The sequence below is a fragment of the Syngnathus floridae genome, chromosome 7 (assembly GCF_059516105.1).
Source record: "Syngnathus floridae isolate MCC-2025c chromosome 7, RoL_Sflo_1.0, whole genome shotgun sequence".
Taxonomy (NCBI): Eukaryota; Metazoa; Chordata; class Actinopteri; order Syngnathiformes; family Syngnathidae; genus Syngnathus; species Syngnathus floridae.
The window spans coordinates 14,974,346-15,001,484 of NC_142419.1; the positions used below are offsets into that span (position 1 = coordinate 14,974,346).

At 45.4% G+C, this 27,139-nt stretch overlaps 2 protein-coding genes across 2 annotated transcripts; both read left to right on the plus strand.

Moving 5' to 3' along the window:
* Nucleotides 1-83: 83 nt before the first annotated feature.
* On the plus strand, nt 84-18,861 carry bcl9l (bcl9 like). The gene is given in 10 exon segments (XM_088381149.1): nt 84-160; nt 5,734-6,163; nt 11,457-11,551; nt 11,648-11,767; nt 11,769-12,042; nt 13,445-13,570; nt 13,740-13,914; nt 14,002-14,086; nt 14,182-16,504; nt 16,592-18,861. Coding segments are annotated over 7 exon segments (4,323 nt in total). The 5' UTR covers nt 84-160; nt 5,734-6,163; nt 11,457-11,551; nt 11,648-11,728; the 3' UTR covers nt 17,893-18,861.
* A 965-nt stretch (nt 18,862-19,826) lies between these two features.
* On the plus strand, nt 19,827-26,565 carry ddx6 (DEAD (Asp-Glu-Ala-Asp) box helicase 6). The gene is made up of 14 exons (XM_088381306.1): nt 19,827-19,986; nt 20,874-21,490; nt 21,578-21,641; nt 21,728-21,832; nt 21,914-22,043; nt 22,221-22,367; nt 22,450-22,544; nt 22,630-22,752; nt 22,863-22,991; nt 23,064-23,180; nt 23,287-23,350; nt 23,638-23,739; nt 23,822-24,001; nt 24,115-26,565. The coding sequence occupies exons 2-13, from the start codon at nt 21,297-21,299 to the stop codon at nt 23,995-23,997; spliced, it is 1,446 nt and encodes a 481-aa protein (XP_088237432.1). The 5' UTR covers nt 19,827-19,986; nt 20,874-21,296; the 3' UTR covers nt 23,998-24,001; nt 24,115-26,565.
* Nucleotides 26,566-27,139: the final 574 nt, after the last annotated feature.

The window sequence follows — 27,139 nt, forward strand, 5'->3', positions numbered from 1 at the left end:
CTCCTTCCAGTATGCCCGCATTGGCCACCAGGAGGCAGTACTCCGTCAGACATCCGCGCAGACACAAACGAAGAAGAAAAAACTTCCTCAGTAAGTGTAAGAAGTCGTAAAATTCTTTTTAATTTCTCTCAGAGCTCAGAGGATAAAGAAATGTATACCTGTGAGTATTGATATTATTATCTCTCTAAATGTCTTATTCCAACATTAATGTTCAAATACACGTTGTCTAAATGGGTTAGTTGTCTAAATTGCGACTGGGCAAGGTAGTTTGGTTGTTTAAAATGCTGTGTTTTTAGGTTTATTTTGACAGTAAACTTCGTCTGGGGTGGCATTAGTCAACTTCGGGTCTTTTAAATTGAGTTTAGTGCCACCATAAATCTTAACATCCCAAATTTGCGCTGAAAAGTAAAAAAAAAAAAAATCGGATTGACGGCTCGTATCTCAGAAACTCGTATGTTGGGTCACTTAACCTCCGCTACTCAGGTCCCATCATAAAAACAATGAAAAAATACATTCAATTTAAATTTAAAGAACGAGATTCCAATTTAAAATCTGTGAGGTAGATGTTGACACTACTCTTCAAACGTGCTGCCCAAATGTAAACTGACCTGTTGTAAATTGTAATTGATTTTCCATCATTTGCATTGAACCAGTGACTCAATACAATAAGTAATGTGATTGTCTTAAGTTTCCGGCCCTTTTTTCTTTATAAAATTAGTTTCATCCGTTCCGTAGGATGCTTCCCCCCCAAAAAAGTGATCGTTTTACGTTTTATTTGTATGCTTCAAGACTTCTGTGTCAAATTTGCCTAATAAAGACGTGAGTGTGAATGCAGAACATGAACGTCAGAAATGGAGCAGGAACAACAAACGTATTGTTTCGTATTGTCTCAATGAAAATGAATCATCAGTCCCACTGGCTCATTTATTGTTATTATATGTCAACAGTCAAAATAAGTTCCAGATGACAACAAACTGGGTTTGCTCGCCTAAAGTCAACACAAACAAGCGCCGAGGCCTTTCCAAATGCTTTTCTTTGGCGTCAAAGCACTTTTGGCTATGAAAAGTCTGACGCAGGACCAATTACAAGTCTCCCAGTCATTTCCAATTCATTTAATCGTAGTCTTATCTCTTATTTATAGCCAATAAAATTTTGGAAAATATTATCGGGGTCATGTGATCATAGACTACCAACCCGGTTTAAACACATTTTATTTTACAATCACGTCATTTGCTCACTAGCACTCACAAGTCACACATTTTAATTAACATAGAAATCCATGCCCTCTATATTAGGAACAAAGTAACGCACACCGGCTAGCATGCTAACTAACTCACCAATTAACTTGCTAAATTAACAACTCCAAGTTACAATACAACTTTAATTATGTGGCGCATTCCACAACAGCTAATAAAACAATTTACATAAACAAACAAACCGTAACATACACGGAAACTCATACGCTAACTAGCTAGCTAACTTTTTATGGAGACCCTGTGTAGTCTTTCAAGTGCTTTCCCACTGAGTGTCTCAAAGTCAAAATGGAGGTTTTTGTTTTTGGCAGCAGATGAGAGAGCAGACTGAGACACTCTGAATGTATCTGCGAAAGACATCACGGCCCCCCAACACGTGCGATGCGCTAGTGCCCCGCTAGGCTCCCACATGGCCCAAGCATGGACCACCTGTACAGTAAAAGGCGCGGGACGAGTTCAAGTGCGGTTGTCGTTACCGCCGGTAGCGTTAACAGCACTGTAACGCTAATCGGTGGTTTGCAAACTTTGGCGGTACTTAAAGCGGGGAAATATTTATAAGACCCCCTCGTAGTCCTAATACCAATTAAATATAACGACCTCGAATTGGCACACTGGTCCCCATATGTCGCTTTGCACTTTATCGTGATATACCGTAATATCGTAGATACAAAATAAGAAAGAGGAAATTGCGGATGTCCAAACGCGGGCTCGTCCAGGGACCCCATTTCGCAAACCGCACATTTAGCGCTTTATGATCCTTGCCGGTCAAAGTAAATGTTGCTCTTGTTCCCACTCTCATCGTTCGGGTCGTAAAAATAGTTTGAGTAAAAGCCAATTGTGTTGCTCCAATTGAGCTCGGGAGGATTTGCGAGTGTTGCAACGCTGCGCTTTTTATTTGTGGCGTTTCCCCCACTCGGGCGTGATCACTGAGTGAGTGATGTTGAGTCAGTGTGACCCAAATTGGGTTAATTTGACCCAGCAGTGTGTTTTGTTTTTCTCATTTATATTAAATACACAGCAGTGAATGTAATGGGCTAACGAATGTATTTTACGTTTTTGAAACAGCCAAATTTGGGACAGTGTGATTAAGGCCTAAGATTTCTGCCTAGTAACAAGCGACTATATGAACGTGTGACTTGGCTTGGGGAGTAAAAAAAATATATATTTGTATTCTGTTGATTTACGCTGTGGCATCTGCTAGTGACATTTTGATTTATTCCACTTGTTTTATGATAAACGGTCAACATTTTTGGTTGTTTGTTGCTGTTGGAAGAGAATTTGGAACAATAAACCGAAGACAGTAAAAGCAGGTTCTCAGGTATGCGCTCTACCTTCTGCTTGCGTCGGCCTCTCGTCTTGCTCCCAGCTTTTTTTGGACGTCGAAGACATTAAAGCAGCACTTATTTCTTTTCTCCCCCCCCGGAAAACTGACTTGAACTTTTGAGTTCTCAAGAGTGGTGTCGGCATCTGGAAGCAGTAGAAATCTTGTCTGGAAGATAAAGTAAGGAAGATATGAATGCCAATGTCCAGTCTGGGATCAATTACAGAGAAACTGAGGGGGCGGGGGCATGATGGGGGGGTGGGATCCATGTAGATCCTCACATACTAAACAAACTGCTTGTGTGGAAGTGTGTGTAAAAGAGAGAGAGAAAGTCTTAGTATGAGTGTTCGTGAGACTGTCACTGTACATCTGGTCTTTGGATGGCCTCGCTGCCTCCTCGGCTATTTAACGAGAAGCTTGTGGCAGCTCCAGATGTGAATGCCCGCCCGCTGCCAGCTGCCCGCTGCCTGAGCTGCAGGCTCTCGGGACCTTGGCTTGGAGCAATGGCCAGCGAGCCATCTTCTTCTTGCTCCAGAGTAAGTTCAGGAGTAAAATTGTTGTGGGATTTGGGTTAGTGTGTGAGAGAGGTAATTAATTAGTTAGCCAGATTGTCTTTTTCTTTTTTGGGTTGTGAAGGTTGAAATGAAATCAGTAGCAGTCGTGTGACCTGTACTGCAAAAAACCTCTGCTGCCATCTAGTGGCCACTTGCATTTTCGCAGCTAACCAATTGGACACGTTCTGTTTTCCTCGTCTTTTTTAATTGATTTTTTTTTTCTTTATGGACCGAGTATATGCGCGTGTTTCTTTGTCTGTGTGTGGAGAGAGTTGCTGAGTGTCTTGGTTTTAATTTTGGAAGCTCGTATTTATTAGTCTGCAAGATTTCTTGCATAGCTTTCAGAAAAATAACGTTTTTCTTTCTGGAGACACTGCTTTACACTCAGCCAGCATTTACAAATATGTAACAGGAATAGAAAATTGGCATTTGATAGAATGTGGAAATGGCCATCTTAAATTATGCAGTCCGCACCGAATGTGAGCGGAGACGTTTGAGCAGGTAAAGTGGCTCCACACACAAAGGCAACAAAAGTCTAGCACGTGTCACCATGGAAACCATCATTATCATCTGGAGCAAACACTCACTCGGCCACTTGAACATTCTTAAGGAGTCGTCCAAACAAATCCTTTCGCATACTCAACTGCCCGTTCATTTTTGAATATAACGTTTTAAAAACGTCCCTGAATTTGAAAATGCGTTTCATCACGCAAGGCTGAAATTTGGCTGCTTTCATGACCGATGTTAGCATAATATATCAACAAGGCAGAGGTTTTATTCCCAAAAAGTATATTTACCTGTAACACACTTTTAATTCCAGTAAAATGTGAGCACATGAAACTTGAGTAAAACTTGGACCTAGACATAAAAGCAAGCGCTTCAGAAATGTAGTTTAATTTATTCACAACAATTAGTGAAAACTAAAGCCAAGCATTTTAGAAGACATCAAAAACAATAGTCAAAATGAAACAAATGCTAATTATAAGTAAAAAGCCCAAACTACCCCCAGAAATAGTTGAGATGGACTCGAGCACAAAATAAATGAATAAATAAATGGATGGGCATGTATTGATGAATAGTCTGGATAATTTTCTCTACATGACGCACATCGTTTAAAATGGACGCACCTCAACATTTATTTCCCGCAGCGCGCCCCACTGACATTCTTGTTTGTCTCCTCACATCCATGCCAGTTTCCATGACAACATGACTTCGCTCTCTCATCCTCTGCCACCATGCATTCTTCTGACCTTCCATCGCTCTTTTCATTTTCTTCGCCCTCTCCACCCCCCCCAAAGATAAAAAAGCACGCGGCCCGCCCCCGTCCTTCCCCGACTCTAATTGGTCCTCGCCAGATAGCGGCAGGAAAAGTGATGGGCGCGCATAAAGTGGATGACATGTTTATGATGACAAAGAAATCAGCCTGCAGGCCATCTTCATCCTTCTGCTGAGGCATAAATTTCCATTCCATCTATTTAGTGCATTGGGCACAGTTCGATCTTGGTTGGTCTTCCACCTCATTCAGGTGTTCGTAAGTATAAGACAATGGCTTTTTTTTTTGTTTTGTTCTGGAGACACAGCTCCTCTGAGATTCTCAGTGCGGCATTAATATTCGATGTTCTTCGCAGAGGATAAAGAATATATGCCTGTGATGTCTTTTGAGTCACCCGTTAACCAAACAGCGCTTGTATCTCAAGTCAAAGTAAAAAATCAGCTCATCAATGACTGGTATCACAAAAAAAATGTAGGTCAGGTTACTTGGAACTTAATTATTACAAATGCAGTAAATACAAATCCAAAAAAAAAAATGTCAGTGTAAAGGAAAAAAACTATTTCAGTGCTTTTTTGTTGTCTGAACTTTCAAAATATGTCACGATGGGATAATGTTAATCGATTTAAGCAATGATTTGACAATATGTTTGCTCTTGTGGTTGTGTGCGACTGCTCTGCATCACAGCAACAGCTGCTTTTAATATTTTGCTAAGCATATTTAGCCACATTTTGCTCTCAGCATGATGCGGCGCAGCCCTCCACAACCGCAATAATAATCATGAACACATTGTTGAATGACTACTTGTCAATCAAACGTGGGCGATCGACCAGAGATGGGCAAAACTTTCCATCCAGATCTTAATATTCATTTATCTCATTTATAATCTAATAAAAGATTGATTGCGAATAATATGATCAAACTAATTACATTTAAAAATGAGAGTGAATTTTAATGTTTGGATTTAGAAAACTATCACGTTGGGGCATAAACAAATAAAAATATAGTGGGAAAATGTGTATTTAATTGTACACCTTTTCACATTATTGAACACAAATAGTGGACTAGGAGAACAATTAAATGCTTTTCCACTAGATGGCAGAAGGTACAATTAATATTCACCTGTTGCCACGCATACAGAATATGTTCAACGAAACAGATCCAGATTTAATACATAAATTTGGGAATACATTGAGAGAAGGCCATCATTATTTCAGAACATTTATTCGTGACATTTTTGTTTGATGGAGTAGTGAGATTTTTCCAAATATGTGCCTTGTTCAAGCCCGTTTTTACTGTTGTTGATTTTTTTTTTTTTTTTTTTTTTAAATGCAGTGCGGGTGTACCTAATGAAGTGTCCAGAGAGTGTCACTGTGGGAAGTCCACGCAGTGACACTCGTCAGTGACTGACTTACGGATGCCCGTGTGGACACTCGAGTGATTGTCAGCTCGTCGATGGCGACTTGTCTTGCTTGGAAGGCATGAACTGCGGCGAGGCGACGCGTCTTCTGATTTCAGCCCAAACTTCCAGCGAGACGTGCCACGCCACGCTTTGCTAGCTGAAAGCTCCGTGGTGGGCGAGACTACCGTGCGCCCCCTCCTCACCCCCTACTGCCGCTCTCTACTCCAGCGAGTGTGGACGCGGCTGTGGCTGCTACCCGAGCCGGCTCAGCGAGCGCTGTCGGCGGCTTCCACCCCCGGGGAATGTCGGCCCCTGACGTCGGCCTCCTCCTCCTCCACGAGTGTCACACAGCAGCCAGGTGGGGTAGAGTACGCCGCATGTTTAACCTCTTACCGTTACGCACCACACCACTGTCTTGGTTAAATGAAAACTTTGCTGTTTTTTGTTCTATTTAATTAAATGTTTGCTGGTGGTTTCAAAAGTTGAGTTAGCCAGCGTAGACGTCAATTAGCATGCTAGCTAAGATAGCATCTGACGCATCCAGCTCGCCTGAGTGGGCTTCCATGCCACCGGCCAGCGTCCTTTGCGCAAAAGCCCCACACACCCTCCCCGGGCAACACAAGTGTCCCTCGGCCGATCTCACGCCGAGTCCGACGGATGCAGTCAACCACCCCGTGCTCCGTAACCGCTGCTTCGTATTAGCCTGTCGGCTAGCTCATTAGGGAGACAGCGGAAGCGGAGGTGCCCGAGCCGTGTGTGGTGACAGGCGGCTGACACTTGCACGCACAGCCGGTGTGGGCACACGATGACTTGTCATATTAACCATCTGACTGTGACATTTTAAGGCAATACTACTTGACATTTTATTCAACTTTTTTGGGGGGATTGATTCAAAGAACTCGTGTTTTTTTGGGAGAGGAATCGTCAATTCAAAATGTTCCACGCAGCCACGGTAAGCAATCACCGGTGAGGCGTGTTTTCTCGTCCGGCTCTTGGCTCGTCTTCCCCGCCATGCGTGTGCGTGCATGCGTGGTTCGTCGACGATGACAACAAGCCTGCAGCCTGTTGCATGCATGGTTGCCATAACGCCGCTGCTCCGGCTTTAAGTACACACACACGCACACGCAGCCTGCATGCGTGTTGGAGCTCTCATATCCCGGCTAGCTATATTTAGTCCACTAACAGAGTTTGCAACTCGATCCGAATTGTCTTGCACAACTCAGTGGCGGGCAGTGCATTTGCCGTTTACCCTTTAGTGGAGACTTACCCGACTTAATTCCATTCCTTAATAGCACCACTATCATGTTGCAATTATAGAAATCATCAATAATAAACCAAAACAGTACGTAATGATGAGTATAGAAAACTACAAATAGGTGGTGAATTACATGGATCCAGTTTCCAAACAATCACAATTATTTTTTATGTTCTGTCTTAAATTGTGGCGGTTGTTAGACTTCATCCACGCAGTATAAATCATACGTCAGAATTGTTGATGTGGCCAAATATTTCATATTGACTAGGTTTGACCTCATTTGGTTGCATTTGTATAGACAGAAGGTGGTGTACATGAAAAATGCAAGTCGGATCACGTGTGGTGCTGACTCAGCTTCCTGTATTTTCCGTCTACAAGAGCGACAAATTAATTGATTTTGAAAGGAAAAGCATGTGACGGTCATGATGAAATAAAATCCTATTGGTAGAACATTATGTAGAATAGTTTTCCTAACTAAAAGGAGCATATGTCGTATTTAGGTTAAACACAAACTTTCACCTCCGAAATCTGACTATTTGTTGTTGAGACTTAAATTCAAAAGATTGAACATTTTTTATTGTAATGTCTCCAAGCAATCAATTATCAAAGTCGTCACTCAATTTGACAATTGCCTAGATGGTGATTAATTGTTGCACCTCTAAATAAAATGTTCAGTTTGTCATCAATAAGTTTTTTTTTTAATTAAATGTGTTTAACTGCTTAGTGTACGACAACCCGCAGCATATCGCAAATGTGATGTTCCATTTTTCTGTTTGTGGCCCTCTGGAAGCAGTTTAGACGTCCTAAAGTAAACAATGTTTATTTGTTGTAGTCATGCGCTTGTGCCGTGTCTCTGGTGTGAGCTTAAAGGAGCAACCAGTGAGGCGGCCTAACTGGCCTCAGGTGACACCGGCAGGTATGTTCGCACACCACCTAGCGCTAATTGGTCACCCGCCGTCGTTAGCCACGTCCCTCCTCTCGTCCCCAGTTGCGTTCTTCCCGTCATTGTTGTTGTCCCGACCGACGCTGCGGTGTGACCATCCCCTCTCCGGTGTCTCTTGACACGCTTCGCCGCACGAAAATGAAATTCTCCGGCCGCGGCGGCAAACGGCCGCCTGCTAGCTCATCAAATTAACTCTAGCGGTGAGAGAGGGAGATGTACATCCCGAAACTGGGCGATTGCAAAAAATTCTGTGGGGAGGTTTGTTGTCAGTTGATGAGTTTGCATTTTCAGACATTCCCTTGCTCTAATTGGCAGGCTTCCAAGAATGCCCTCCGAAGAATGTAACCGTTTAGCCGCCGGGCAAAAATATCACCCGCTACTTCCGAAGGCTCCGCCGGTGCCTGGTCCGCGTGAGTTTGAACTTCTTGACCCGGTTGTTATATGTGGGAAAGCACACGCGTGACAAGGACAAGCTCACAGTGTGTTTACTCATCTCCCTCTGTCATTCCATGTCATTCCTATTTGCTTGCTCCGTTTGCCAAAATGCTACAAGATGGCGCCCAAACACTTTTGTCCACATAATCACATCATTTTTTTTTGTAGTCTCCCAACATGTGTGTTTTGCCGACGCTCACGGAGCTTTTTGGAGGACACGGCGAGAGTTTACTTGAGGTCGCCGGCCGTGAGCGCAAACATCTGACACGTCGTTGCGCTTTATCAGTTCCATCCTCCGCAAATTACTCGGCTCGCGTCGCTCATCTGCGTCGCCGCCATCCCGCCGAGCCTGTCGGGGGTAAAGTGCACCGAGCGGCGGCGGCGGGCAAACAACAGCCTTCGCGTTAGAGGCTTTGGAAGCAGGTTGCCGTGGCAACACAACAAGCCGAGGCCAACCGGCGGGTCGAGGGCTCGCGATAGGCGGACGGCCTCCTTTCATTTGATGTTGCTGAGCCGTGACGTCCTTTCCCGTTACAACGTCAGCGGCAAACGCGGGGGCTGGCAGGGGAGGAGGAGGCGTGTGAAGAACGCGCACATAATGCTGCCTTTGCTTTCCTGCCAGCGAGTCGCAACTTGCCCGAGACATTAATTCCTCACAAGCTTAAACGTTACACAACCACATTGATGATTGAATTAATCATTTATCTTCATAAAAGGCAGCCAAGATGTTGCTTGAAATGATTTCTCTGACTTCTTTCTGTCACCTTTTGTCATAGCGGGTTCTTCTCCGAGAAAGTCGACACAGGCTTGCTTGCTCATTCAAAAAAAAACTTGCGGAGCTTGCATGTCAATCACTGGAAAAATCATTTAGCAGAACGAACAGCTGGCGTCAACGCCTTTTGTGTGAAAAGTACTTGTCAATCAAGCGCATAGCGGCAAAATTTTTGTACTTTTTTTTTTAAACATGTCATCTTACATCACCGCAGCAATTAATCGCACAGATTAAGTAAAGCTCAACATTTTCCACGGAGGGGGAAGAAAAACACTTGGTGGGTTTATGTCGTCAAGGGTCGTACATGTTGTTTTGGCCTCTGACTTATTTTTCCTCCCCAGTCCCATGTTTGGTAATGGGCTAATTCTTCAGGGGGGGGGGGGACCCCCACTTTCTATGAATGCACTCCGCTGTGTTCCAAATATAGTGGAAGCACCAAATAATTTTGGAGGCCAGTGACAATTCTTACGTTTGGCAAAAAAAAATAGGATAATCGATGAGTTTATGAAAGCCTGGTCCACCAGAAACAGTCTGCTTGTTTACTTCACGCTACTCAGGACTTGCATGAGTTGTTTTCTTTTCCTCGTGTCTGTTCCGAGATTAGCGCGAGTGACAGCGACCAATCAGACGACACAATCTAATTAGCCTCGGCTGCTTTGCATAACGAGCTCGACTGGTATGAGTGAGTCAGAGAAATGAAATTTGATATTTAGTAGATGAGGAAATTTATACTTGAATTGAAGTCACTGAAATGGTAAGGCATAAAATATTTTTGATCGTTTATATGTTTTAATTAGGGTTCTTCCGATCGTGCTTCCCATGCCATTACTGATTACACTGATTAGCTGCACAATTTTCATTTTAAAGCTGCTCTCTGATTATTTTAACTAATAACCCATTAATCTGGCAATTGTTCTGAATTGATAAATCCATTTAAAAAAGTACCTGCGCCAGATTTGTGTTTATACGAGTCTTATAAAAAAGGGGGCGTGTCTGCAGCATGGGCTCCCTCTCCGCCGTGATGTCATTTCTCTTTTTGTCTTTTTGCCTCTTTTAGAGACCAGGTAGATAAACCAAGTTTTGAATTTTTTTTATTTTTCCCAACCCAAAATGCACCAGCGAAAGAGCTGGCACATTGCTGGCGACAACCTCGACAGACTCTCCTTCAAGCCAGCGTCTGGTTGCTATCGCCCCAGGTCGGCATTCACTCCCAGATAGGCCCTATCTCATCTTGGCCGTCTACTCGAAGGTCGGCAGCCCGTTGTGTGATTAGTCTGCCCCCCCCATCACCCCACGCACCCTCCGGCTGTGTGATGCACAAAGCCAGTGAGTCACATTTGTAAACAGGGGCGACATCTAACCAGCCCCGCTAGGTTAATGAGTGATGAGGTCCTGGCCCCGGTGCACAAGGTGTGTCCCTGTTCTTGACTTTAGTTGGTGAGTTAATGACTAATGGCACCATTGTGTTTTCATTTTGGGGCCGTTTAGCAACCGAGTGTTACGAAAAGACCGAACAAAAGATAGTTTATTCATCATTGGAGTCTGAAAGACTTTAGAGTGGGGGGGGTGATGGCCTTCTGAAAGGCACCCCCCCCATCATTTGTTTCACTCTATCTGTCAAACATTAAAATCAGAAGCAGGTTCCTTGAGATTTGAGTCAAGGGTTCCACCATTTTTATCTAAAGCGCCAGTTGGTTAGCTCTTGCCTCACAGTTCTGAAGCAACTTCCACGCACAGCCCACGCCTAACCCGCTCCTCCCATACATGCAAAATTTTAAGTGTCGATGTCTTACTTGAACAAAATTTTGACCATTTGAAGGTCTGTTTTAGGTTCCTCTGGCTTCTGTGTGAAAGCGACAGGGGAATAAAAGCAGCGTCTGCCGTTATGCCCCTTGCAGGTCATGTGAGCAAAAAGGTTTCATAGCAAAACACGTCATGAGTCAGGCATGCTTGTTCCGTGAGACGGCGGGTGAGTCAGGTATCGCTACACAAAGTGTTGCGGAATGTACTGTGAAGATCTTTACCGACCCAGAATGCTGCTGGGCTGCTTGGACCGTGGCGAACTGCAACCCCCCCCCTCCCCCCTTAGTCCAAACAACTGTCGGCTGGCTCACTGTTAAAGACGCAGTGCGATGACCGTGCGAGGCTCTTATCACTGTTCTTGTCCAACTCCCTTGCCGAGTCCATGTTGACACCGAGGCAGAGGAACACGGCGATGATTGTCGAGATGACTCTCTCTCCCTGTGTCCAGGTCTGAGCGCATCCACTGAAGCATGAAGCGGGAGAGCCGCAATGACGATGTCGGGCCTCATCCGCAAACCTGAGTGTGTTTACAATCATTGACAGGTTTGATGTTCATTTAATGAAGATTTTTAAGATTGCAATAGTTCATGGTTCATCATTGAGATCTAAAATAATGATTTTTTAAATTTTTATTTCTAGCGTTGCCTGATCGCAATGTGAGCCCCGGCCGACCGACATCTTCTCCACGCCGCTCCTAAGCCTTACTCAGCAGCCAATCAAATGCACACGGACAATAAGCCGGCCAATCATGGCGAGCAAGGTCACTGGTGACGGACGAGCTCAGATGGCCGCCGTAAACCTGCAGGCTCAGCAGCAGCAGGGACCCGCCGGCCACCCGGGCCCTAAGAGCCGCCTCGGGGCCGGCGGCCACGGCGTCAACAAGAGCAACCCCGGGCCCAAGTGCGCTGGCCAATCGGTGAGCAGCGTCGGAGGACTGCTCAAAACCAAAAGTAAGCGGGAGAGGAGCGTGTCTGTGGACTCTGGTGAACCACAACATGCTGCTCCTAAAAACCTGGAAGCTGATGCCAAAGCAGGTGAGACCTCTTTTTTTCTCATTCAGCATCGCCTGCAATTTAAAAGTTTTATATTTTTCTTTATAGTGAAGGTGATTCATTTGTAGTCTGGACCAGGAGTGGTGAACATCACATACATACAGGCAATTTTGGAATTCCCGATAACTCAAAAACTATTATACTCTGCTTGTTGCTTTTTTATATTTTTTTTAAACAAAGTTGTCATCACTAGCTCGTCCTCGCTACGTCGCCCACCCCCACAAGGTTATCAAAACCTGTGCTCTGCAAACAGTCATTTTAACTTGTAAATATCAAAGTGTTAATACGTAAAAAAAAAAAAAAACATCAACCCTCCTTTAAGAATGTCAAAGGTCACTTTTCCCCCTGCTATCGGTTTCAATCTGTCAAAAAACTCTCGAGATGACGTGCCTTCTTGACATCCTCCACAACAGGAAGTAAACGTAATAGCAGAGAAAATGCCCCGACCTTTCAGTGAAGCGGCAGAATTTCCTCCCTTGACTCCCCCAAGGCTTCTGATAGCAGCAATGACGTGTTTCACGTGAAAAGGCGTTCGTTGCATGTCCTCGATGGCAAGGTCATGGGCCTGTTTGAGTTCCCCTTGTTGAAAAAAACACGATGACTATTTTGTGTATTTGGTGCATCACCTATCCAAGTGAGACGTCCTCATTAACACAAACATGAGTTGATGAAAAAATTACAGAAAATACCATCGGTATGTTTTTGTTCGTTTTTTCTGTACCAGTCTTTTGTTTTTTTGTTTTTTTTTGGGCTGTATCAAAGAATTTGAATTGAAACAAAGGTCAAACCTGCATTCATCTGTGGTGCACACCACTGAGCTGCAATAAGCAGGACGAGGCCCGTGACCAAGACAAACAAATTGGCTCAATGACTGACTTTATTGTGAAAAGAATCCGGTCGCCCTTGGCAACATAACATTGGCAGGAAAACAAGCAATCGTTGCCGTTGAATCGTCAGGGGCGCCCCCTGCTGCCTTGCAAGTGTACTTACACCGTTTGATTGATTTATTTCAGAAAAAAAGGCCTCCGTGAGGAATGATGTTGCATTTATGAAGTCATCGGAAAATTTTACTTTCTTGCCCCGTTGAACTTTCACAGCAATATCATATTACTTTTTTATCTTGAGAAAATATGACACAATGACAACATTTTATGCCAACAGAATACGACTCGATTCTCCTCTTTATCTCAAAAAAATAAATCTTTGCTCTTGTGAAGGTTGTTTTATTTTTTTGGTCATGAAATGTTTTTTTTTTTTAACCTACCCATTTTTTCAAGAATATGGCCAACTTTCTAAATCCAAAGACCCAAAAAGTTTGAGAACTTCTCTTTAAAAAAAAAATAAGGACAAGATCCTCACAAGTTTTTGTGTATGTGTGTTGAAGAGGGAGTCACACGCAGTAAGCGTCGTTGCGTTCTGGAGAAGAAGCAGCCATACAGTGGAGACGAGTGGTGCTCCGGACCCGACACGGAGGACGACGAAGACAAGCCGCGCTTGTCAACAACTCAACGTGAGTCAGAACTCACTTTGGACTTTACGATCTCATGAAGAAATAGTCCCCTTATATATATTTTTTTTTTTTTTTTCATTGTTTGTGGACTGGCCTCCTCCTTCAGTTAATTTTACGTGTGGTTTAACTCGTGTTTGCAAAATGTGCGTCAATGTTTTTATTTTTTTAGGAGAGCGAGTGCTACCGGGACCCAGGCAGGCGCAACCAGATCATCCGCCTGCGGGGCCAGCCACGTCTGAGCCTGTAATGGCTTGCGGACCAGCACCTGGACCGAAGCCAGGACCGCCTCCACCTCAGTCCTCGCAGCAGTTGTTGTATGTCTTCACAACCAGCATGGCCAACAGGTAAGCTTCCATTTACAAAAGTCAAATAGACCTTCAAGCACTTAAATTTAGTTTGGGGTTTACCACTTTTTTTTTTTGCTTCAACAGTGCTGCAGAATCAGTCATGAAAGGAAACACTGATTCCATTCTTCAGTTTCATCAGCAAAATATTCCACGAACCAAGTTAGAGCAGGTCTGCCAATAACAAATGAGTCAATTATACTTTATAGATCTATTTTGGTGGGAGTCAAGCATAATCCTCAAAATGTTTGTTTCTTTTTGCTGCAGGGCTACGCAAGGCTCGTCGAGAAGGTGAACTCCAGCGCCTCTCCTCCCGCAGCCACCCCTAAATCCAAAAGCGGAACTCCCAGGCCGAGCTCGGCGGGAGGTGGCGTCCCCGCACTTGCGGCGGGAACGCCGACATCGGGTGGCCACTCTGACAACGATTCCCCTCGGAGCAGACATGGCGGCCTCTCCATTCCCTCCCATAGGCCAGAGGGCGATGGCAGAGGCACGCCTTTAGGCTCGGTCCCTGTCCACGGTGAGGGTCTTCCCATTGCTAGTCTCTCGCCGTCGGGGAGTCCTTCCATCCTGTCTGCGCATTTACAAAGCGACACGGGACAGAGAAGCGGCCCCGGCAACCCAGGCGGTCTTTCCAAGGAGCAGCTGGAACACCGCGAGCGTTCTTTGCAGACACTGAGGGACATCGAGAGGTTGTTACTACGCACTGGAGCGAGAGGGAGCCCTCACGGTGACGCGGGGGTTCCCACCGGTAACCTCGCCAATAACGTTTCCCACGTCATGAGCAACAGTAGCGGCGATCGAGGTGCTATTCTGGAGGACGGCGACAACGGTACAAACACTGGAGATTGCGGTAGCATGGCGCTGTCGGCGTTGGCGTCTCTGGGAACCATGAAGAAGTTTGAAGAGCCACTGCAGTCCATCATGTCACAAACGCAGTCGCTCGGCGCCGCCGCTCACAGCCCCGAAATGGACCCTCGCCATCATCTAGCGCAGCATCCTCACCAGCAGCTATCCTCGCCTGGCTTGGACATGGGCCCCTTGCTTGGACCAGAGGGGCTGACCCAAGAGCAAATCGCCTGGCGGAAACTCCAAGAAGAGTACTACCAGGAGAAAAGGAGGCAACAGGAAATGCAAAGTCCACAGGACTTTAGGATGATGACTGAAACGGGCTTGCACGGAGGTCCCATGATGATCAGGGGACCCCCTCCCCCATATCACAGTAAGCCTGGAGATCAACAGTGGGTTTCTGCAAATATGATGGGGGGAGGAGCAATGCCTGGACATGTGCGAATGGCCGCCATGCACCAAGAAGGACCTGGACGTCCGAGGTTCCTAGCACACGTGCAGAGAGGCCCACCGGGTGGAGCGGGCTTTCCCGGCAGTCCAGGAGGGATGTTACCCGTCGACGGTCTCGGACCCCAAAGACCGACCAGGCCGGGGATTTGGCTCGATAATATGCCCAACAACATGGACGGCGGAGGCCCATTCCACGGTCGCTACCCGCCTCAACATTTGCTGGATGAGCCAGAACATCTTTTAGCCCGCGAGGAATTATTTCGCATTTCCGACAAGCGGCAGTTGCAGGGTCTTCCTAGGTTTGAATTTGACCGGATTATGGCGCAGCAGCAACAGGGCAATATGGCTTCAAGAATTATGGAAAATCCTGGAGTCCCAGACTTCTCCAATGTGGGTATGGGCAGGTGTCCCCCTTCCAATCAAGGAGATCCTATGGACTTTCTCGGTTCACGGGATATGGTGGGCTCTCCCGTAGGAGGGCCTCAGATTAGAGACTTAATCGATTGTCCTCTGGGGAGCAACCTTTCCATCAACATGAACCCACAGATGAATATGCAGCAGCAGCAGCATATGGCTCTCCAGCAAAAACTCCGTAGAGGCCCAGGAAGAGTGGGGACTTTAAGTGAGTTCTTCACTCCTGGCGAAATTGCAAGAATACGAGCGTCACAAAATGAAAGAAGAAATATGGGAATGGTCTCGGGACCCGATGGATCCTTTCGTTTTCCGACGCAAGGCCCTTACGGCGGTGGAGCGGGCGAAGGGCCGTATCCTCCGCAGCCCGGTCCGGAGATGTTTGGGCCCGAACTGGAGGCTCGTAATCAGATGGGAAGTACGCCACGGCTCAGTCATATGCCGATCGCCGGAGACCTCCGAGGAGTCGCTCCCGGTCCTCGGCATCCTCCCGACCTATCGGTCAACGTTCACCCGATGACCTCTCCTACGGTCCAGCTCAATTCGCCATCCCTTCACCGAGAGCCGCCGACGCTTCTTCCTTCTCCGTCGGCCCCGGGGCAGAAGTCACCCTCCATGATGGCCCCCGCGGGCTCTCACCCCCCTCTTCCCCCTGCATCTGGTGCGGGGACACCTTGCTCTTCTTCTGTGAAATCGCCCCAGATAATGGGCTCTTCAAACCATGACTTGCACTCCCCATCCATCTCACCTGGACGACTCAAGTCCCCGGCTGTGGCGATGGGCTCTCCTGCGTGGATGTCTCCCAAAACAGATCCTTCGAGTCCGGCCGGCCTCACCGGCGTAAGGGCGGCGGGCAATGGTGGAAGTCATTCCGAGACAGGTAGATTCAAAATGATGTTTTCTGAAGTCATCATTCATACTTTTTGATGACCTTTACTCTGATGGTTTTTTTTTTTTTTTTTTGCAGGGCGATCAATCCCCCCCAGGAGTTCCAACTCTACCCCGAGTACCCAACCAGGCTCGATGAATCCCGGTATGACATTTGCGACTTCGCCCGACGGCTCAAAAGCAAAAAATCCGTTGTCGCTGATCATGTCTCAGCTGTCCAAGTACACCCTGCCCAGTTCCACTCCTCTTTACCACGACGCAATTAAGACAATAGCCACTTCTGATGACGAGATGCTGCCCGATCGACCTCTTCTGCCCGGTGTTAGCATCGGAGGCCAAAGTGATCCCCAAAGCCCCGTGAGAATCCCGAGCCAAGGTCAGCAGCAACTCTCCCACGAAGCCTCGGAACACATGCTGTCTTCCCCAAACCCGACGGGCCTTCCTCTTCTGAGTTCCAACATGATGGTCGGAGGAAGCGATGACCTCGGTCCTTGCAACGTCTCACCCATGTCTCAAAACCAGATGGCGGCTTTCCCCCGCATGCAGCCGTCGTCTCACGGCCGTATTCGCTCACCCATGGGCCGAATGTCGCAGAATTTCTCTCAGTCCGGCGAGGACATCCTCCCACCTCAACGGCTGCACCAACGCCACCGTCATCCCTCAGAGTCCTTCCCAGCCCTTTCCATGGGCGATGGCCCAGATCTGAGTGAAGTCATACGACCGACCCACTCGGGGATTCCCGAGTTCGACCTGTCCCGCATCATTCCCTCCGACAAGCCCAGCAGCACTCTGCAGTATTTCCCCAAGAGCAAACCAAACCAGGGGCCCGGGTCACAGCAGCCGACTTCTCAGCAGCTTCTCAAACACTTGTCTTCCTCTGGTTCTCCGCACATCTCGTCATCCAACCCTCACTTGGCCAATTTGCAGAACATGATGGGGGAGCCGCCGCCGCCGCCTCACCAGGGGCACGGCGGACTCGGCCAAAACATGGCCGTTCTCCAGGGGGACGCCAGGGGAATGGTGTCTAACGCAGACATGGGACACATGTTGGGAAGGACAGGGATGGTTCCCCAACAACAGCAAGCCATGATGCCCAACAGTCTTCTCCACCACCCCTACCCGGGAATGATGTCGCCTCAGCAGCACCAGCACAATTTGATGGCGAGGCAAAACATGATGATGATGCAGGCCAAGCAGCGCAACATGCCGGGAGACCCTTTTGGCCCCCAGGCTGCTTTAATGTCCCCTCAGGGTCCCTTGATGGCCCCATCCCACGCACAGACTGGAATGATGGGACCCCAGTCGCTCAGACAGCGGGGGATGTCTCTGGACAGCCCCATCGGTTACGGTCCCGACGGTATGGCCAACATGCCTTTTTGATCGGCCCCACGCAGCCCGGACAAGTGTCTCTTTTACGTTACTGTGGCAATCCAGGTATCAGTCCTTCCTTCCGTTTTAATTGGCAGTCAAAAATCAAAAGGTTTGACTTTTTTTTAGTATAACAGAACAAATGGATATCATTGTGATGGTTAACAGGCGAATGGATCTTCTCCAAGTAACGCTTGTTACCAAATTTCCAGGTCACGGAAAGGCAACCAATTACATATGTAAATCGTATTCAGTCCTGTGCCCTGTTTTACATTTTCTATTTTTAATTGAACACTGAAAAATCAGGTTGTTGTCTCCCGCTCTTTTGTATTACATTAAAAAAAAAAAAGAAACGATTAGATAATCATTGTTTTTTTTAAGTTTTGGATTGCCATTTGAAAAGAAATAGAACAGGTTTTGCACGGATTAGCGTGTCAACACTTTTTCGATGGAAGAAGAGAAATTACGAACATCAGTAACGAGCTTTGCTACTGATTTATACATTGAAATATTTAAGAGCACTGTAAAATGGTTCGATATAAAAAATCTTCAAGAGCTTTTTTTAAAAAAATGCAAAAAAACAGACAACTGTCATGTACTTTTCTGAGATGTGCTTGTTTGTCAGGAATCACATGGCAGTTAAGAGGAGTGCCTAAAATGTGTTTTTTTTTCCCTAGATTTTATTTCTCCAGCTACCAAAACTGTTGCGCAAAGGAATAAATATATATATATATTATATATATATATATATATAATATATATATATATAATGATATAAAATAATATATACCTGCTGTATATAAGATGCAATTTGTGATTGTTTGCACTCTCGTTCTGTATAACTGTGTTTTAATAGGAGTCTAAAAGAAATGAAAAAGTGAGAATCTCTATGGTGGGTTTTACTTGGGATGGCGGTTGCTGTTTGATAAATAGACTATGGGACATGATTGTAGTCAAATAAATGAAAGCCTTAATAATTTATATTGTGTGTGAAGACTCTTCTGGCCACATTTGAATTTACAATATCATATATCTTTTTTTTTTGTTTAAGAGGACCATTTAAGTGACTATCTGAGAACTATTAATTTAACAATATGTTGCATGGTATCAAGTTTAACACCACTCACAAATTTTGTTTCAAGATAACTTGAAAGGCAGGTTCATAGGTTTAAAAAAAGATTATAGTTATATTACAGAGATAAAAGCAATGGGATTAAAAGCAATCTACCCATTTATTAAAAGGCCACGACACGTGTCACGGTGTAATAGGAACCCATCACTGCTATTTAATGACTTGATACAAAGACAAAAAGAAATGCTTTTTCATGATGTGACCATGATGGATTTCATACAGGCTAAATTGATACAAAGACAGGAAGAAGAAGGCAACAGTGTGAGTATTTCTGATACTGCCTATCATATTTACTCAAACTGTGATATTATTGGTACGAGGCTCCCTCTAGTGGTAAGTGGAAGAATTACTCAAATGTGCAAACCGCATGTTACTGAATCCACTTAGTTGGACTTTTTTTTTTTTGCTGTGTCCGTGTTTTTTCTAATATAAACTATGTTTATGCTCAAGTTCAAAGATTGGGAAACACTGAGTTAGGGTACCCACGGAAGTGTCTCAAGGTGCATTTTAACAGATACAAACGTAGGCACGCCCATACAACTTTTATGGGGGCACTTTGAATGAAACAGTTTAGAAAGGTTAATAATCACATGTAAGTGAGAGGTTTAAGAGTTAAAACCAATTGTAATAGGGTATTTGGTAACCTGGCTCAGTGACGTCTCAGCGGTGACGTCAGATTCAGGTCAAAGTGTAAATAACAACCTCGACGGCTACATTCGATGCAGAACATTTACGCTTATTAAAAAAGGAAAAGAAACTATTAACGATACCACACTTAAGGGAGACATTCATTATTTTTATTGAAATCAGAAATGAAATCAGCTGATCGTGGCGGTGGGAGGCGGGCTCAAATACGAGTGGACGCCATCTTGCAGGCTCGGATGAGAAGAAGCCTCATTCGTGGTCTCGGCTACCATTTGAGAAAGCTTAAAAAAGGAAAAACACAAAAAGACAATTTATTTCGCTTATCTGAGGTAACGATGGGTTCAGCTCGGACGTTATGTGTGTGTTGAATTCTCCGTTGTAAGCCTGAGTCACCCGCGTCGCGTTGTTTGAGACAAGTTACGTCGTATTTAGCCGTCGTTAGCTAACTAGCTAGTTGGCGAGCGAGCTAACACTCCGTGACGTTGAACGTTAGTGTTACTTAAAGAAAATAACTACAAAAGTGGAATTGCTATCTCTGCCAACATTTTATAATACGCATTGTCGAGTTAGTGTCGATAGTAGTAAAGAAAAAGAAGAATGTAAAAGATTCGTCTTCCGGCCACTTCTCGGCCAAGCTAATTTTCTGGTGCTAGCAACCTCTACGTCATCGTTTTTATTCGAACTCCATTCCAGTTAAACATTTTTTTGTTGTCGAGGCCAATTTTGTGTCGTCTGAGAATTATTCAGTTTTCATCTTTAAAGTCTTAATGAACGCGACCTTGTGTATTTTTCCCAAGTTAACGTTATGAGGTATTCGCGCTAGCTGCTAACTGTGTGGCGTTTATCACAGATACTCTTGTCAGTCAAACTCCTTTATATGGTAGTTTGAATAAGGAAAATACAGATTGTCAAGGTGGAATTTTCCCTAGTTTATCTCGTTTCGCTCCTTCGTCGGTGAATGTTAAAAAGCTTGTTTTGACAATACCATCCAAACTCTCCAACTAATTAGCCAAACCGTATTTAATGTATTTTACAGGACCGTCTGATATTGTCTGAGGCCTATTGGTTTTAAGTCCGATTATGTGTAAATTTTCCTTGGGAGAGTTTCGCGTTAATCTTTAGCAGCTAATGCTGTTTGGAGGAGGGCGGTTAGTCCTGCAGTTGATTTTTTTTTTTTTTTTAACATGCTGTATGACTAACTACTTTTGGTTTTTAGGGTTCATATAAATCCGACGAAGAGGGCGCAGCGGCTTGGACCTCCCTGAGATGACCAGCTCAAACAAGTCGGCCTGTGCTTGAAAAGCCATCTTAGCCCTTCTGGAGTTTGGATTTCAGACAACTTGAGTTTGGATTTCAGACAACTGTTGTCAAGCTCCAACCTCACTCAAACTGAACTGCTCAAGCGCCCCCTTATTCCAAGAGTAATCTGTTGACAAACACTGAAAAGAAGCTATCGCTTCATGTCCCAGAAACGGCAATATAGTGTAGCTAGTGGCAGGAATAAATATTTGGACGCATTGTACAGTAAACACAGCCCCGAGTGGGTAGGACTACCTTCAATTGAGAGTGTTTCCAGCTGAGTGGATTCACTCCTCACTTGTGGTTCATCTTTATTGGACTGAAAAGCTAAAGAGGAAACATGAGCACTGCCAGGACAGAGAACCCGGTTATCTTGGGCTTGTCGAATCAGAACGGGCAGCTCCGAGGCTCGGTGAAGCCGGCTGGAGCACCGGGTGGAGGCGGAGGAGGCCCCCACCAGCCACTCAACCAGATGAAAGGCACAATCAACAATGGCAATGCCCAGACAGCCCCCACGACTAACGCTGTCATCAAGTAAGTTGTGTGTCGGAGAAATGTAAAAAAATTGACAAATGAGTGCTTTCATTAAATGGTTTCTCATGAGCGTTTGGACTCTTGCAGGCCTGGAGATGACTGGAAGAAAAATTTGAAGTTACCCCCAAAGGACATGAGGATGAGAACTTCGGTTTGTATTTTTATTTATATATTTTTTTAATCTATAAAACCCCTGACAAGCTTCTAAATGGTCACATTTACCGGCGCCCCCCGCAGGATGTGACTGCGACAAAGGGCAACGAGTTTGAAGATTACTGCCTCAAGAGGGAACTGCTTATGGGCATCTTTGAGATGGGCTGGGAAAAGCCGTCTCCCATTCAGGTGCCTTTCCTGCTTACGTTACATATCTTCACGCCACAATGGCGAGCAACTCACCAAAGTATCAATTGCTGCTGCTCGTAGGAGGAAAGCATTCCCATCGCGTTGTCAGGCAGGGATATCTTGGCCAGGGCCAAGAACGGCACAGGGAAGAGCGGAGCCTACCTCATTCCCTTACTTGAACGCATCGACCTGAAGAGGGACTACATACAAGGTGGGCATGTTTGAAATCTGCTGCAGTTGCGGGCGTCAGTTACATTCCTTTTAAATCCAATGAGCCGTCCCATCTTAACATCAAACTTGCCCTCGAGTGCAAATGTACCAGAGCTAATGATGCAGCTTAGATATTTTGTCGACAAGCAAAGTGTGACTGTAATATTTCCTTCCCCAGCGCTGGTGATCGTGCCCACCAGAGAACTGGCTCTGCAAGTAAGCCAAATATGCATCCAGGTCAGCAAACACATGGGAGGAGTGAAGGTGATGGCGACCACAGGTGGAACCAACCTACGCGATGACATCATGAGACTGGATGAAACTGGTAATGCTTTGGGCGGCCGGGTGAGACTCGTGTGATTGCATTTGTGTGAGCTCAACGGGTTTTTTTTGGTTCTCCTCCCCAGTTCATGTGGTCATCGCAACCCCAGGGAGGATTTTAGACCTCATCAAGAAAGGAGTGGCCAAAGTCAGTCAAGTGCAGATGATTGTTCTCGATGAGGTGGGGTGTGCTCTTCGTTATTCGGTCAGGCCGCAATTCTTGTTGTTGCTTCACCAACTCTGTTCTTCGTCTCATTTTCCACCAGGCTGACAAACTCCTGTCTCAGGACTTTGTGGTCATGATGGAAGAGATTCTGGGCTTCCTTTCCAAACAGAGACAGATTTTGCTTTACTCTGCTACGTTCCCGCTCAGTGTGCAGAAGTTCATGGTACGTTGTAGTTCAACCTTTCTTGTGGCTGTTAATGATTGACAAAGGAGGCCTCGTTTGCCCCCACCCATGCTGCCTCTCTTACGAACCGGTTCTCACTGCGGTTATAGAACTCGCACCTGCAGAAGCCCTACGAGATCAACCTCATGGAGGAGCTCACGCTGAAGGGCGTGACTCAGTATTATGCTTACGTCACCGAAAGGCAGAAAGTGCATTGCCTCAACACTTTGTTCTCCAGGGTAAGACCTTTTATTTCAGGAAGAAAAGAAAAAAATAGACTCTTAACGCTATGTATGTGACTTATCTTCTAGCTCCAGATCAACCAGTCTATAATCTTCTGCAACTCCTCTCAGAGAGTTGAGCTCCTTGCCAAGAAGATCTCCCAGCTTGGTTATTCGTGTTTCTACATTCATGCCAAGATGAGACAGGTTGGGACAAAGTTCTCCCTCCCTCCCTCGTGCGCACTTGATGAAGCTTGGCTGTCAGTCTTAAAATGCTCAGTGAAAGTAATTTTGGACTCCTCTTTCTCCCCAGGAACATCGCAATCGCGTGTTCCACGACTTCCGGAACGGTCTGTGTCGAAATCTCGTCTGCACCGGTGAGTCACGCACCCTCTCGGATTGTTCAAGATCCAATTTTGCAGCTCGAGTTGAAGGCAGATGCTCGTTCCAGCTTTCTTCTCAGGAGATAACGAGTGCTATTTCTTTCCCCTCGGCTGACATTGCGGTTGAGGTTAAGCATGTTTGACTCGCACCTGCTGCATTATCAGTTAGTTGTGTGCAGCATAGTTGTCGCACAACTGCTTTTTTTTATTAGCACAAAGCACTTTTGCTGGGCAAACGTTTGCTTTCGAGTTGAGAATGTTCATTGTGTGTTTTCTTCCAGATCTCTTCACAAGAGGAATAGACATTCAAGCTGTGAATGTTGTGATCAATTTTGATTTCCCGAAGCTGGGAGAGACGTACCTCCATCGCATTGGCAGATCTGGTGAGACTTCGCTCTTGTAACGTTCGCTCACTGTATGCAAGCTAAAACAAACGAGCGTTAACGCTCCTCCTCGTGTTTTTAGGCCGCTTCGGACACTTGGGTCTGGCCATCAACCTGATCACGTATGACGATCGCTTCAACCTGAAAGGCATCGAAGAGCAGCTGGGAACGGAGATCAAGCCCATACCGGGCATCATTGACAAGAGCTTGTATGTGGCCGAGTACCACAGCGAGAGCGGCGAAGAAGTGAAGCCATGAGCCTGTGAGTCATTTTCGGGATGTTTGACTTCCAAGAACTTGAAGCTTTGTCGTATGTTCCCTTGAGATTTAAAGTTCACCTTTGGCTAATATTGTTTTTCTTTTGGTCGTTCACAGATGAGCCCATCCTCCATTCCCCTTTAGACCCCACCACCCCAGCCTGGATTTCTTTTTTTCTTTTTCTTTTTCTTAAATCATGAGGAATGTGAAAGTTGCGTTTTGGAAGAACTCTTCCCTTTTCACAGGGCTCAATGCTGCACCACCTGCACTGAAGACACCCCTGCGGGACCGAGTGGATGCGAAAACCTGGCGCGCAGATCTAACGTGAAGCCAGTCCCCCCGCAATCCCCCCGCCCCTCCAAAAAAAGAAGCCCCACCTTCATTTCTGTTCTTGTTTTGGACCCATTTTGTATGAAGTGCCTTAAGAAGCAGTCCAACTCGTTGTGAAGTAATAACCCTCGTCGTCATGGAGCATAACCACTTTTTCATTTCTGCCTGTCCGGGGTCCTGCTGCGCTTTCAGTCTGGCTTCACATTGCAGGACAAACATGGATTCCCACAGCCCCGTGCCCCCAGTGGACAAATATGCTGGAGTTTTTTTTTTTGTTAACTGAGAAGGAAAGCCAGACTGTCCATGATTTTTTTTTCTTCAGTTGCTTCAAGAAGAACCCGCCACTTTCCTGTCTTCAGCAGCAGAGCAAAATTCAATTGATGGTGCAGCCAATCAACAGCTAGAGTCATGAGGATTCCTCAAAAAGTGGAGATATTTTTTTATTTTTTTTCTTCCCAGTTCCCCACCCTGCTCACCTTCCTATGGATGGCCGTACTTAACTCTGTGAGCCTGTGTATATACCTTAATTTTAAGATTGTTTTAAGACAGTTGACAAGAAGTCTGGCTGCAACACAATATACCAACCCTTGCCACACACACACGCATACTTGTTGGCACTGGAGAGACTGTTTTACTGCCTATTGGCCTGTGACTTTATTTATAATTTTAGAAAAGGCAGAATGATTGAGAATCAAAAAAAACCCTAGTGCATGACGTGGCATTAAGTGTCATCATTGAAAATTGCACTTAAATTGAAGTCGTGCAATTTTCGCCAGTTTAGACGCCACCATCTGCATTGTCCGACTCGCTGCGGATTTGCTTTGCCGATTGTTTCCCCCCCCCCCCCCTCACCTGTTACATACAACGAAGATGACAGCGGCCAATTTTGATTTCAAGCAGAATGTCGTGTGGAAAAGCATCAGTGACGGACACATCTCACCTGGGATGACATGTAGCAGGAATTCACTCTCGCCACGACGACACGGAGGAGAAAAGAAAAGCAACACGGGTTGGCACTTGACAACGCACAGAGTTGAGTTCAGGCAATAACATGGACGGCTTTTTGGATCCGCCATGCCAACATGAACATGTTGCGCTCGAAGATTCCTTATAATCCAAAAAAAAAAAAAAGACTAAGGGGAATGGCTACGACGGATGACGACATGGCTTGGACTGCAAACTCGGACTGAGTTACTGGCTTATATTTCTGCCCTTTTTGTTTTGTTTTTTTGTTTTTTTTCTATGTGGGGATTTGGTTATACTTAGTCACAAAAACCTGATTTTGCATAAAGGTTCCTCGGAGCCTTTTTGGAAAATTTCGGTTCCCCCAAGTGGCGAGATGCTCCTACAACTGTTTTGACCAAGAGCGACTGTTTCAAAATGTTCCCTTCAAGTCCTCATTGTTTCAGAACGGCGGCTTCCCCTGCCCGCTCGCATCACGTCGGCCCCTGAAGAGTTCAATCATCCAATTCGGCTATTTGGCGGGGTGGGAGGGAGGGTTTTGTGTCTAAAGAAAATATTCAAGTTGAACAAATTGCGAGCGAGCAGGGGTGGCAAAATTTTTGCAGACACGCGGCAGCCGTCTGCGGCCTGGCGGCCAGTCGGCAGTACTCCAGCTTGGTTTGGTTTTCAGGACCGGTCCGACAGGACGAGCGGATGTAACGGGATGCTGCCTACTGCCGGCGGCCGCCATGTTGAGAACCTTAGAGACTGAGACAAAAGCATCTTGCCCAACTCTACAATTGGATTTGTTTCGTAACCCAATTGTCTCATTCTTTAAGGTCATTTTAAATTTGGGGGGGGGAGGGTGAATTGGCTCACTTGCTGCCCTGATGCACACAAATCCTCCTTGATAGTGGTGACAAATTTAAAGCAAACTACACACACATTTTGTGTCCAATTGGGTTCGGCGTCACTTTCTGTCCAGGAGGATGCTGCTGATGCATTAGTACACTTCGGGAGGGGGGCTGTTTACAAATTCATGGAAAGGGTTAAAAAAAAAAAAAAAGTTTCCCTTATTTTGAATTCTGTTTTGTTTTTGCCCAAAAAATGTTCAAGTGAAAAACTCAAGTTTTAAGTTCTTTTTATTTTTATTTTCATGAAAATTTGGTCCTAATTCAATTGGCAGAGTTTTCAGTGAGGCAAATTTTACAAAGTTGAGTTAAGAAAAACAAAAAATGTCTATTATTAGGCTTAAAGATTGAAAGTTTGGTTCAAAATAAAGCTCACTGAATTTAATTTTTGGTCTCCTTTTTTGTGTGACTTTGAAAGTAAGTCAAGGCTTAAATTTCATTTCAATGTGCTGAATTCACACTGTTAAGTTTTGTTAGCCCACTGTACCAACCATGGTGTCACGGCGCCCTCTACTGGGATCATGTGGTACTGTTACCCATCCCACTCATTTCAATGTGGACTACTTTGAACCGCAAATTTGGAACTCTATTGCCTAGTCCAAGACACTCGGAACCACCGTCTGCCCTCTACTTTCCAGAATCCACGAATACATTAAACGAGCTTCCATTTGCTCCAATTAAAAACCACGAAAGAGTTTTAAAATTGTAAAGAAAAAAAAAAGCGCCAGCCCACCCAATCCGGCTCGCTCACAGGCAATTTGATTAATACTGGAGTATTCCAGTTTTTTTTTTTTTATGGAGAGAAAAAAAAGATTGTTCGAAGACAAATTCTACATTTTCTTTAAAAAATATCTATATCACTCGGCTTCGCCGTGTTTGTCCTGCAGTTCCCCTTGGATGCCCCCAGGAGGCGCGCTGCGTCCAGACGAGTGGATATCGACCGGCCCAAGCGAGAGAGA

Coding starts and splice junctions, on each gene's coding strand:
- ddx6 (XM_088381306.1), top strand. CDS start 21,297: ATGAGCACTGCCAGGACAGAGAACCCGGTTATCTTGGGCTTGTCGAAT. Junction 22,545..22,629: donor AGATGATTGTTCTCGATGAG/GTGGGGTGTGCT, acceptor ATTTTCCACCAG/GCTGACAAACTCCTGTCTCA. Junction 23,351..23,637: donor TCGAAATCTCGTCTGCACCG/GTGAGTCACGCA, acceptor GTTTTCTTCCAG/ATCTCTTCACAAGAGGAATA.